The following is a 12,908-nucleotide window of genomic DNA, read 5'->3' on the forward strand; positions in this document are numbered from 1 at the left end:
AAACATTTTTTATGAAAATCAATTAAAAAAAAAACTTAAATCGTTGAAATTGACATCGATGGATACTTTTATAGCTTAATCTACAAGATTAGGGGACGGAGGGGGGCATTACTGAAAAGATTCCAGAGAGAGAGAGAAGAACTTCTAATAACTGAAGATAGTGGAAAGAGAGATGCGATTTCTTTTTAGGTGGTAAGCTGGCTTATCACACGTTCAAATCGAAAACCAATTTGAAAGCAATATGGTGCTCAACGCCTTCCATATCTTTTATCAAATATCTGATCCTGAAACGAGAGTAAATCGCTTTGCTTTCTTTCGAAATAATTTCAAAATCTCTCCATATATACCTTAAAAATAACCCAAGTTTCCTACATCCTGATGTTATTTATCCGAACAAAAATGTAGGTCAATAAATAATTGCTTTCCACTTTTTCAAAACTCATATCAATTTCAAGATATTAAAAAATTAAAATTATAAAAGTAAATAATTTTTATAAAGATAAAAAAAAGAGTTACAAAAAAATAATTGTATATTTTTATTTACCTACAATTTGGTGATAATTCAAGTCACGAAAGAAAACGATCATTTTTTTTTATTATATTAATTCTAAAATAAATAAGTTTAAAAAAAAAAAAAAGAAATATGGGTGACCTCAGCAGAAAGTGTTGATCTCATTTCTGTTTCATCTTAGTCAGCCACTTCATACCACGAAGGTCATATAGTAAAATGTCACCCTCGAGGAAAGGTTGGAAAAAAGGGGGGGCGAAAAAAGTAAGAAACACGATATGAGTGCAACAATGATAAAAATCTTAGTTTCTTTTTTCCTTGAGCTCATATTGTTAAACGAAATTCAAGTAACGATTACACTTTTTCTTATACCCTCATTTTTTCTACTAAACGTCAACTTAAATTATTATTACTTTAATGAAAGTCGCAAACAAAAAAAAGTTAACTAAGTTTTTGTTTCAAAAATAGAAAAAAAGAAGTATGAAATTTTGAAATTAAATTTTACTGTAAATAAAATTTTAATTCAAATTAATTTTATAATTAATATTATTTTTATTAATTTAATTATTGTTTACGTTGATTTAAATTGGATTGACTTTACTACTAATTGCAAAGATTTACGAGAGTTCGTAAATAGACTACAAAAATAAAATAAATAAATTTACTACTGATATTAAAATTACGCATTCAAAAAAACTTCTTGTCTAACCAAAACAGACTCTTACTACTTAGGACAAAAAAAATATTTTTTTACTTTTTAATAAAAAGTCCCTAAGAATGTCTTGTTCTACTTTACAAAAAAGGATCTGTTTTTTCATAAAGAATATATTTTAATAATTTTTATTTTATTTTTCTATTTTTTAAATTTTTGTAAACATTTTTTTATAGGCACTATGAGCAATGAACACGTTTAAACAGGTCGAATATTGATTTGCAATTGATAATTTTATTCGCACTGTCCATTATTTTACCACTTAAGAGGAAAAAAAATATTTTTTTTCCTTTTAATAAAAAAATCCCTAAGAACGTCTTGTTCTACTTTACAAGGAAGGATTTGTTTTGTTATAAATATTTTAATAATTTTTATTTTATTTTTCTATTTTAATAATTTTTGTAAACATTTTTTTATACGCACTATCAGAAATGAACACGTTTAAACAGGTCGAATCCCGATTTGCAACTGATAATTTTATTCGCACTGTCCATTTTTTTTACTACTTAAGAGGAAAAAAATATGTTTCTTCTTTTTAATAAAAAAATCCCTAAGAACGTCTTGTTCTACTTTACAAGAAAGGATCTGTTTTTGTCATAAAGAATACTTCAGATATAACAAAAAAAAATATCTCGGACTCAAGGTGGCATTTGCAGAAAGTCTCGAAATATCAGGGAATGGAAACGATTTGATTCGACATATTTGAACGGTGGAGAAAATCCAGTTTCTTTCGACAGACCGTTGCTACACACACACACACAACTTGGGAGGGCGAATTGCGATTAAATCGAAAAATATTCTCCGGACGTTCTTTCGGGGGAAAAACGTGCCTGAAATAACGCATATCGACGGCATGGGTTAACTAGAGGTGCTAGAAAAGGTGAACTCAAGAATTTACTGATATGATGTATATGTATGTGTGAGAGAGAGGGAGAGAGAAAAAAAAGAGATAGAGCAAAGAGGGCACATTTCTCATCTTTACAAGAAAATAATTCCCCTGATGCTTGTTTTGTTTTTCACATTGTTCTTTACGTCGTGCGATTCTCGTAAAAATTTCCACCTGGAATTTCTTCGCAGTCGTTTAAAAAGAACGCAAAGGAGCGATTGTTGTCCTAATTTGTTTTACGATTTGAGAAGAAAAAAAATCAAGAAAAAAAAGGTCTTAGAGATTTTTTTTCTCCATCAAATCAAAAAACAAGAAATTGAAAATTTTACATTATTTTTCTATATTCTATTTTTAGATAATTAAATTTTAGATAAAAAATAAAATTATAAATATTATAGAAAACCGATTTTATTTTTCAATACGAATCAAAAATTCAGAATAAATAAATTTTTTATTTAATGCATTTGGAAATTGCCTCAAATTTAATGTTTGCAAATAATTTCAACACGGAATTAATTCTGAAAATTATTATTCGTTTTATTAAATTCCACCTTTGCATTACTTTAAGACGCTCAAGAAATCATTCGTGTTTAAAAGCGGTCGCTTTTACTTTGGCTACTTTTATTTATTTATGTTTTTTTTTTTTTGCCTCAATTTTGTTCGGAGCAAATGTCGATGCTAGCAGCAAAGAGAAATAACGGGGGTAAAAGTACTTTGTCGTTACGATTCAAACGCTCCACCTTTAATGCTCAACGATTTTCTCTCTTTTGCGAAACAATTAAGGCCAAGGATCTAAACGAGAGAAAATGAAAATATTTTTCTATATACATATTATATGAAAGTATATTGTATATATTTTAAAAAATATAAAAAAATATTATTTTTCTAATAGTAATGAACGAAAATTTTTTCCATATAGAAAAAAATTGTTTTTATAAGTTAATTTAATTTCTAATTTATGCTCTGTATAAACAAGCACATTTTCCATTGAGAAAATATGAAAAATGAATTTGAAAGAAAATATTTTTTTTCTATCTTCATTAACGGAAAATATGTAAATTTTTTTCTCATACATTTTATATAAAGATTGCCTCGAGCATCTTTAGAGAAACTTTATTGCTGATACGGGGCATTTAATATAGAATAACTCTTTTTTAAACAACAAATTATGCAATAACTTTTTATTTTAATAAACTAATTTTCATACAAAATTTAATTATATAGAAATTTTTTTTTGATCAAAGACGGAAGATATTATAAATTACTAATGTTTAATTAATCAATTAATTAGTTACTGATGGATTTACCACGTGAAAGAAAATTGATGTTTTTGTCAATTTAAAAATTCTTTAAATCTTCTGCAATTTAAAAATAGAAAATATTTTCATTCAACTTGAAAGGAAGTTTTTTCTTTTACAACGAGTAAAAATGAAAATTCGTCTTAGAGATTGTAAATATTTATCCATTTTCAGTAAACATTTTTCTGAGAGTACAAAATCCAATGCAGCAAAAACACAAAAGTTGAAATCAACTCGAGTGTATATTTTGGAAAGGTTTTGTCTCTCGAGCTGAAATGTCTGCTTTTGGAGAGGAGTTTCGTGGCCATAAAATTAAATTAGAGCACTTTTTCTTTTATCCGCTTTGTACGTGCTTCTCAAGAAAGCGTGATAGCATTCGCAAATACAACACTTTGGTTTGTATGTATCTTGAAAATAGTTTTTCTACTTTTACCCCGCGCGAGAAAAATGAGCAAATATATAAATGAGTTTTCCTACTTTTTTTTGTTCAAAAAAGAAAAAATACTCTAAGCTTGGCAAATATTTTGAATTCTTTTGTTCTCCTACGTAAATTAATTAAAAAATTTTAAAAAAGTATATTAAAAATTAATATGTAATATTCTTTTTCTGTTTTAGATATGTCTTTTGGGCTTTGCTATTAGTGACAATAGTACATACGAAGGAGGCACAGAAGTGGCTTACACTGAGACTGAATTTGAGCCATTCACAACGAGTCAGGTAAAAAAAAAATGTCAACTTTTTCCATAAATTACCACATTGATTTTGGTATCAATTTGATACCTTCAAGTTAACTGTGATAAATGTAATTTTCAAAAAAAAATTTCAAAATAATGTAGAATACAAAAGGCTTTGTTGCAAAAAAAAAAATATATATATATATTTTTTGTGCAACGCTTCTCAAATATAGCTGAAAATGAACAAACGCATCTTTTGTGTAAGTCGTTAAAATATCGTAAAATTTTTAAGCGGAAAAACTATGAAAGAAAGTAGAAAAGGGCCGGAGGTAATTTGCAAGTTTTATGCGTATAAGTGCCTCCAAGAGTTCAATAAAATGACGTGGACATATGCCAGTATGGTATTTTTTTCATGTCATAAACAACACATATTTTCATGTTCCTAACAGCTATGTACACTTTAAAAATCTTCTTTTTAGTGAGAAAATATTAAAAAAAAAAAAAACAACTTCGACCTAAAAACTTATTTAACGAAGAAAATATCGACTGAGAACCTGTTTTTAATTTTTTATTATTTTTCGTTAAGAATTTCTTTACCAAAAAAATAATACCCTAAATATTGAGAATGTAGAAAAATGATAATAAAAAAATATATAAACAATACCTTAAAATTGTGTTGGACCTCCAATCCCATAGATGTTAAATGCCAGAACAAATACACTTGTTCTTTATTAAATAGCCACTATAGAAAACTGTAAAAATCAAAATAGAAAAACTAAAAGGAAGAATTTTAATTTAAAAAATAAAATAACGATTGCAAGTTAAAAAAAATTTTCCTACACTCCCGAGGATAAGTTTCAAATTAGAAAATCGCGAATTAAAAACATTTCGAGCAGAGGTTAAGTTTTAAATTAAAAAATAGAAGTAACAAACTATTTTTAATTTTCAGAAATAATTTTAATTTTTTTTAAATATATTTTGATTTTGTATTATTACTATTTTAATAATTTTTGTTAACACTTTTTTTATACGCACTGCGAGAAATGAACACGTTTAAACAGGTCGAATCCCGATTTACAACTGATAAATTAAGAAAAATAGGCGTGTCAATATACCTGGTCATAATCTATAGGATTGAAGGCAATCACCTTTTGTTTATTTCTAAATGTAAACACATCGTTTGAAAAATATCATAATATAGCAAGGATATATTTTATAATCTTGGCAAGTTTAAATTACTTTAAAAATTAATATTTTTTCATTTAAAAATACCTTTAAAAATATTTTTATAATTAAAAAAAATTTAATAATTTTTTTTTAATATATTTAAAATATATATAAAATAAAAAAAATATTTTTAATAAAGTAAGTATAATAAATATTAATAAAATTGATGAAAAAATAAATATGAAATAATAAAAAATAGAAAAAAAAGACAAAGACAACATCAGTGAAAATAAAATAGAAAGTTTTAGCTTTGAAAGTCATTCTAAAATTCATATGTGAATCCACAAGAGCATAAGCACAAGGTAGTGAGGAAGGAGCACAAAGGAAACATAGTTGAACGCAACTTTTTAAAAAGACCAGTGACGAAAGGAGTCGTCGGTCTTGCCTTTTCCGGAAAAATAAGATCCAGACTTCCGTCTAAAGTCGACTGAAGAACGTTTCAGGAGGGAGAGAGAGAGAGCCATTTGCGTCTGGCTGTTATGAATAAAACTGTTTATTTTTCCCTTACTAGTCATGGTCCAGCGCCCTTGCTACTGACATTTGTAAAAATTTCTCCGCCTTCATTTTTACTCTCCGACTGCAAAATATTTCTTCTGAATTTGCAATACATCAATTTTTTGAAACTTCTATTAACATTGAAAAAAAAAAATAAAAAAATTTTTCCCTTTTAATAATTTACATTACAGGAAAAATTATTCTTCCAATTTAATTTTCAATATATAAAAATTCGAAATATAATTTTAAAAACGATTTTATATTAAAAAATAAACGTTTTAACTTTTCTATAACGGTAGTAATTTTTTTTTTACTATCGTAGAAATGAAATGTTATTTGCAATTTCTTAGTTGTTACTTTAAAAGAATATTGAAAACTTTCTATTACTTTTTGTTAGTTTGTAAACTTTTTTTTTCTAAAAAAAAAAATTTATTCTCCTAATAGTTAATATTATGCCGGGATTTTTAAAACAAGTTTTTCTGTAAAAATTTCATGCTTTTACAGTTTTTCTTTAGTATATATATATATATATAAACTGATTGTTTCATAAGCAAACAGTATTCTTTTGAGAGAAACTAAATTTCATTTCTATTTTTCTTTTTTTTTCTTCCTCTATCTACAGTACGCGTCGCTTTGATTGTATCGCTTGCAAGACATAAAACAAACTCCGTAAAGGCTTCGCTTTTATATAGAGGTACCAATTTTCAAAGCTTCGTGTCCTCTGAGAGAGTATCGAAATCTGTTTTATATATCACAAATTTATTTTTCGCGAAATGCATTTTATGAGAAATAATAATATACTATTTCTATTCGGATATATACAATTTTTTCTTCACTTTTTAGAATCAATTTACAATTTCTATACTTTTTAAAAAAAAATAATAATATACTTTTTATGTTAAAAAAGAAATTTTGTACAAAAAATACAAATATTTTTACTTTTAGAATACATTTTTTTAGAGATAAATAAAAGGAGAACTAATTTCTCTCTCTCTCCCTTTCTAAAGTTTCAAGTTACAAATTTTACGATTGATCGAACGAAAAGTTTTTTGTGAGAAAAAGAAATAAATTTCCATCTCGCTTTCGAATAAAATGAAATCAAACAGGAAACAAGATTTTTGTTTAAAATTGTTAAGTTTTAGCAAAAAAAGAAAAAAAAAGTAGTAAGCGTCAGACATGTTTTAGTTTTTGGGAGTGGAAAAAAAAGTAAAAGGAATTTCTCTCTCTCTCTCTCTCTCTCTCTCTTTGAAAGTTGAGGCATTATTCATTCTGCAGTACCGCTTTCCAACAGTAAGTAAATCCCTTTATATGAGATTCTTAACTCAAAGACAAAAGTAACAGAGATCGAAGCTCTGGCTTTCAATTCTTAATGAAAGTGCTTCCTTGCAATTTCCCTCAAACTGTCTCTCCATAAACTTCAAAGAGCAATCTCAATATTTATCTATTTTACTATTAACATATTCTCATTGTACAATTTAACATCAACTATATATATATCTTTCTATATTATAAAAAGATTTCTCCGCAGCCGCCGCAACTGTTTCAGAAATTTTGACCTAGGAGGGAGAGGGAGTCCCCCCTCCTAAATTTTAAGTTTATGTTCGTTTCAAGACTCTGAATATAACCGCAAGTCCCCTCCTCTCCCCCGCCAGAAATGACCTAAATTTTAAGGATATGTTCGTTTCAAGGCTCTGAATATAGCCGCAAGTCCCCCCTCCCTCCTCTCATTTCCTCTCCTCCGACAAAAATGACCTAAATTTTGAGGTTGTGTTCGTTTCAAGGCTCTGAATATAGCCGCAAGCCCCCCTCCTCTCATTTCCCCTCCTCAACCAAAATGGCCTAAATTTTGAGATTATGTTCGTTTCAAGACTCTGAATATAGCCGCAAGTCCCATCCCCTGCCAGAAATGACCTAAATTTTGAGGTTATCTTCGTTTCAAGACTCTGAATATAGCCGCAATTCCCTCCCCCGCCAAAAATGATCTAAATTTTGAGGTTATGTTTGTTTTAGAACTCTGAATAAAGCAGTAAGTTCTTCCCCCTTCCCTTATCTCTCTCTCCGTATTTCCCGCCAAAAATGACATAAATTTTGAGTTTATGTAAATTTCAAGACTTTCAATATAGCCGCAAGTGGAGGTGGAGTTTCCGCTAAAAATGACTTGAATTTAAAGGTTATGTTCGTTTCAAGACTTTTTAATAATTTATTGGTTTTTAGTCAATTTCATTGAAATTATTTTTAAAAATAATTTCTTAATGTCGATTTTAATTTATTTAATTATGTATTTATTATTAATTTAATTAATTTATTAATTCAAATTTAATAATTTTAATTTTAATAATATTTATTCAAATTTCAATGAATTTTTAATAATAATTCTTTGAAATAGGTGGTTCATTTGGAAAAATAAGATCAATGGAAAATTAAAAAAAAATGATTAAAACAGGGGTGTTGGGGCAGAGCCCCCCTAATATATATATATATAAAGAATCATTTTGACAATTTTACATTATTCAGTCACTGATCCTACGTAAAAAAAAATTTAAAAAGGATTTTATTTTTGAAAATCCTTCCCGTCACTCATCAAACAAAAAAATAAACGTTAGGGGAGAAAAATAAATGTCACTTTCTACGAGATGAAATTCTCTCATATATTCCGCGCGCGGGAATAAAAATACGACCTTTGATTTCAAGCTGGAAGGCAAATAATAATTTGACGACGATGGAATATAAAAATCAGTGTTGAAATGCAAACATTTGATAAAAATTTTTTCCCGTTTCTATATATATATATATATGAGAAGAAAAAAAATTATAGACAGAATATACTATTTTGTAAGTCTTTTGAAATTAATAAATAGAAGTGACAAAGCATGTAGCTTGAAATTTATTTAATAATTCACTTTCATCTGCAAAAGGGGTGAAGTTAAATATTTTCAAAGTATTATCCGGCCAGCGGGGGTCTCTCGTCTCTCTACTATGTCGAACAAGTTCGCTTCAAGCGTACTGACCCTCTCGTGAATATTACATTACTCTTCCTTCTACCTTTAGAGAACCTAGTGCAGTAGTTCAACTCGTGAAAATGAGTTGAAAGAAATAAATAACTCATTCTAAAAGGAAAATTAGCCGTTTTAGCGCGCTTCTCCACGACCTAGTTTCAATTTTTTTTTTCGCGAATTCTTTAAAAAAGTAATCAGCAAAAAAAAAAAAAATTTAATTCGTACAATAATATAAATTTCAAATTGAATAATTTACAATTGCAGTGAAAATAAAAATACTTAAATTAAAATTTAGTAATTAAAATTTTCAAAACTTACCCGAAATGGGAGAACTGCTTTTGATTTTCATCGATTGCAACGAAAAATCTGAAACATTTCAATATTTACAGAAAATTAATTTGTCTTTATCACTTAGCACAAGAGAGAAAAATTAGGAAATATTAAAATTAAATTTTGATTTTATTTTTTATTAGTAAAATTATTTCATTTTTATAAAAAGTAATTAAAAAATATTTCCAATTTTATTATATTAATAAAATTCAATTTTTTTAAATTATAAAAAACAATTTTCAAAAACAAATTGTCAATAGTGAAATATGTTTTATGAATTCATGTATGTGCACACATATTTATGATTTTCTAGTAATAAAATCTGAAACTACGTCAAAATTGTATATATATATATATAGAGAGAGAGAGAGCAAAAAAAAAAGAAGAAGATATATAGAGGCTAATATATAAACCTCGGTGGGTGTACATGCAATATGTATAACATGATGAAGGGATATATAGAGAGAGAAAAAGAGAGGTGAGTGGCTTGTGTCTCTCAAAGGTTGAAACTCTTGGATTAGCATAATGCTGTATACGACACAAATGCGGAAAAAATATCGATTAATTCAAGACGGAAATAAAGCGAGAGCCCTATTTGAACACGCGTTGTTTCCTACACACATTGTCTGACTATACATCTACTTATTCCACTTCCGTCGAAACAATCATACCAATAATACTACAATTCTCTCTCTTTTAATAAAAATACAAATTTTTATTCTTTTTTTTTAAATTCTGTAATTTTTTAATATTTTGAAAAAGCAAGTCAGACATTTTTTTTTTTATAAATTTCCCAAACAATACAATTTTTTTTTTGTTAGGAACAGCAAGTAATAAAAACAGTAATAGTCATGCATAATTTTTTTAAATCCCCATACATTAGAATTCAGTAGTAAAATCAGTTTTCATCAGACAAAAAATTATTCGAAAGATCGTTTAAGTAGTAAAATACAGTTTTAGTCAGACACTTAGTTTTCTTAGTTCCTCAAAATTAGACCCTAGTAAAATAAAGTTTTAAGACAAACAATTTTTTGTCTCTAAAATTCTTGTAACTTTAAAATAAGTAGTAAAATACAATTTTAGTCAGACAGCAAAAAAAATACCATTATACTTTTAGACACTTGCGAATATCAAGTTGCAACAAAAAAAAAAAATAAAAAAAAAAACTCTTGAAATTTCTCTGTCCCTCATATATATACTCGTCCGACAGTCAATAATATATTCGTATGAAATCTCGGGCAGATATTTTCTGCGGTTCTTTATACAGTTGAAATTCTTTGTGTTCATGGAAACTTTTTTCTCTATCACGTTCAACGCTCACGCTTTGCATTTTTATTCTCTCTCTCTCTCTCTCCTTCATTTGAATTGATTGAAAATAAACGATTTTTCAGTCATTCGGTTAGAGAATATTTTTTTTTTTTTCTAAAAAATAGCATAACTTGAGAATCTGTGAATTTGAATTTTTATTAAATTTCTATGTTGGAGAGTGAGAAATGATTAATTTTTATGGGATTCAGTTTTTCAGACAAAAAAAAAAAAAAGAATTCATTGTGTGAATATAACGAAAAAATTCTGTTTTATATTTGCTTGTACCAATTTTTTCTTATCTCAATTATAATTTGACGATTTTTACCCTTTTTTATTATCAAATATTCAGAAATATTTTTATTAAAATTATTTATTGTTATTTCTTTATTACAAATTTTATTACAAAAATTTATTTGACAAAAAAGAATGATTTTTTTTATTAGAAAATAATGTGTGTACTTTTATTTTATTTTTTTTTTTTAGAGTCGAATTAAATTAAAACGATTATTAAATATGTGTGGTTATCGAGATTTTCTCCGCTCTCGAATATCAACAATTTTCTTTCAAAACTTAATTTATGTCGTGAATAAAGGCGCTATTACAAAATTTATAATGAAATTATTCTCACTACATGGCTTCATTAATCCATGAGCGATAATCCAAAAAGGATAAAATATAGATATATATTCAAAATTAGATATACTATATTATAATACTATTGTAAATAATATTATACTAAATTATATTACTATTGTAAAATTTATATAGCATTTTAACGAGATTTGTTTTTCCCTATAAATAATAATAATAATAAGATAATTAACATCGATATTGTCAAAATGACAAAATAATAAATAAAATTATAAAAAAAGGGAATTAATATTAAAAATAATAATTATAGTAAAAATAAAAAAAAATATAAAATAGTAATAATATATTAATAAAAATAAAAATAAAAATAATAATAATAATAATAATAATATTAATAATAATATTATTATAATAATTCTATTGAGATGATAAGAAAAATGGAAAAAAATAAAATTATTAATTATTAGTAATAAAAATTAAAATAAATATTTTCATTTAATTTCCCTCAAGTTTAATTACCCACTTTGAATAATAAAAAGCGAAAGATCTCGTGAAAATAAAAAAAGAAAAATAAAAAACGCACTTATATAGGAGGAAAAAAAAATTGAATGTAATAATCAATAAAAAGTAAATCGCGCGTGTTCCTACAATGAAGTATCGTATCTTTTCTTTTTATAATACTTTAAGGTTTTTCTCTGAAGGCTTTAGCGAATCAACCCTCAAGTGCTTCTCAAGCAAAAGGGTGAGAATCGTCGACTAAGCACTTGCGTGTATAGAATACCCATTTCTCACGTCTCCTTAATTGTCTAAGTATAATTTGCTAATTTTATTTAACGGGTGTCAAAAAAATCAAAAAAAAAAAAAAAAAACAACAAGAAATTAACACATAAAATATTTTACGATTGATCAACTTTGTGTGGTTGTTGTCTATATATAAATATGATCATCAGACAGTATAACGATTAGAGTCACGCTAACCAAACATATAACCATTCTACATCAAGTTATTCATGTTTTGAATCCCAATGTGACTTCCCAATGGGATTATATGTGCGACTATAAATGCTTCGTAAAATAAAAGAGATCCGGTGCTGCATTTTTTTTTTTTTTTCGTTTTTTCTAATCTAAATATTTAAACAATAACGTAATCTTTCCTATAGAACGAATAAATTTTTATTATTTTATAAATAAACTGTAAAATAAAATTGTGATTCCATTTCATAAAAGAAAGTAATCAAAAACAAATAAATAAATAATTTTTTTTAATTAAAAAAAAAAAAAAAAAAAAAAACTCATCTCCAAACATGATTGGCTTGAGGAAAGGAATTTCTTTTTCTCCCTTCGTTGAATGAAATTAATTTCATTTGAGTTGGTATAAAATACTTTATAACTTTCTGATTTATTGAATTAATAATTTGCTTTATTGAACTTGTGAACTTTTAAGTTCATTCTTCTCTTCTCGAGTAGAGAAACAGGTTTTATAAATCTTCTTTGGAATGTATGGAATGGCGAATAGTTATACATAATTCATGACATAATTTGCTAAGAGTACTTCAAAGTAAAAAAAAAAAAAAAAAAAAGAAAAACCAAAGAGGTGCTTCTATTACCATGAACAAAAAAAAAGAGAAAACTTTCTTGTTATCGATTTAATCAGAGTTTGATTTACGATGAGAAAATTACAAATGCTTGAAGAGTATAAATATTATTAATTTGACAGTGTTCTATTTTTTTTTATTTTCTTTTTTTTTTGCAAAAAAAATTTTAAAATGTTCATTTTTTAATCAAAGTTAAAAGTATCAAAAAAAAAAAAACTTTAAATTTGGATTTCGTGCAATATCGAATGGAAACTGTTGTGTTTTCTTAACTTTTGCAATTTAAAGGTG

At 26.4% G+C, this 12,908-nt stretch overlaps 2 protein-coding genes across 7 annotated transcripts in view; one reads left to right on the forward strand and one right to left on the reverse strand.

Moving 5' to 3' along the window:
• The window catches only part of LOC127290510 (retinal homeobox protein Rx2-like), a 390,969-nt gene that overhangs the window by 272,452 nt on the left and 105,609 nt on the right, over window positions 1–12,908 (reverse strand). Inside the window, exon 8 of the mRNA XM_051319130.1 lies at window positions 9,115–9,162. The gene's annotated coding sequence lies outside the window, so the exon portion shown is untranslated. The remainder of the gene's footprint in view (window positions 1–9,114; window positions 9,163–12,908) is intronic.
• The window catches only part of LOC127290499 (protein madd-4), a 151,496-nt gene that overhangs the window by 91,697 nt on the left and 46,891 nt on the right, over window positions 1–12,908 (forward strand). For all 6 annotated transcript variants that reach the window (XM_051319090.1, XM_051319093.1, XM_051319094.1 and 3 more), the window contains exon 4: window positions 4,020–4,121. In XM_051319090.1, coding sequence (XP_051175047.1) covers window positions 4,020–4,121 — 102 coding nt within the window. The remainder of the gene's footprint in view (window positions 1–4,019; window positions 4,122–12,908) is intronic.

Source organism: Leptopilina boulardi, unplaced genomic scaffold (assembly GCF_019393585.1).
Source record: "Leptopilina boulardi isolate dan_hultmark-lab unplaced genomic scaffold, ZJU_Lbou_2.1 LbouV2_70, whole genome shotgun sequence".
Taxonomy (NCBI): Eukaryota; Metazoa; Arthropoda; class Insecta; order Hymenoptera; family Figitidae; genus Leptopilina; species Leptopilina boulardi.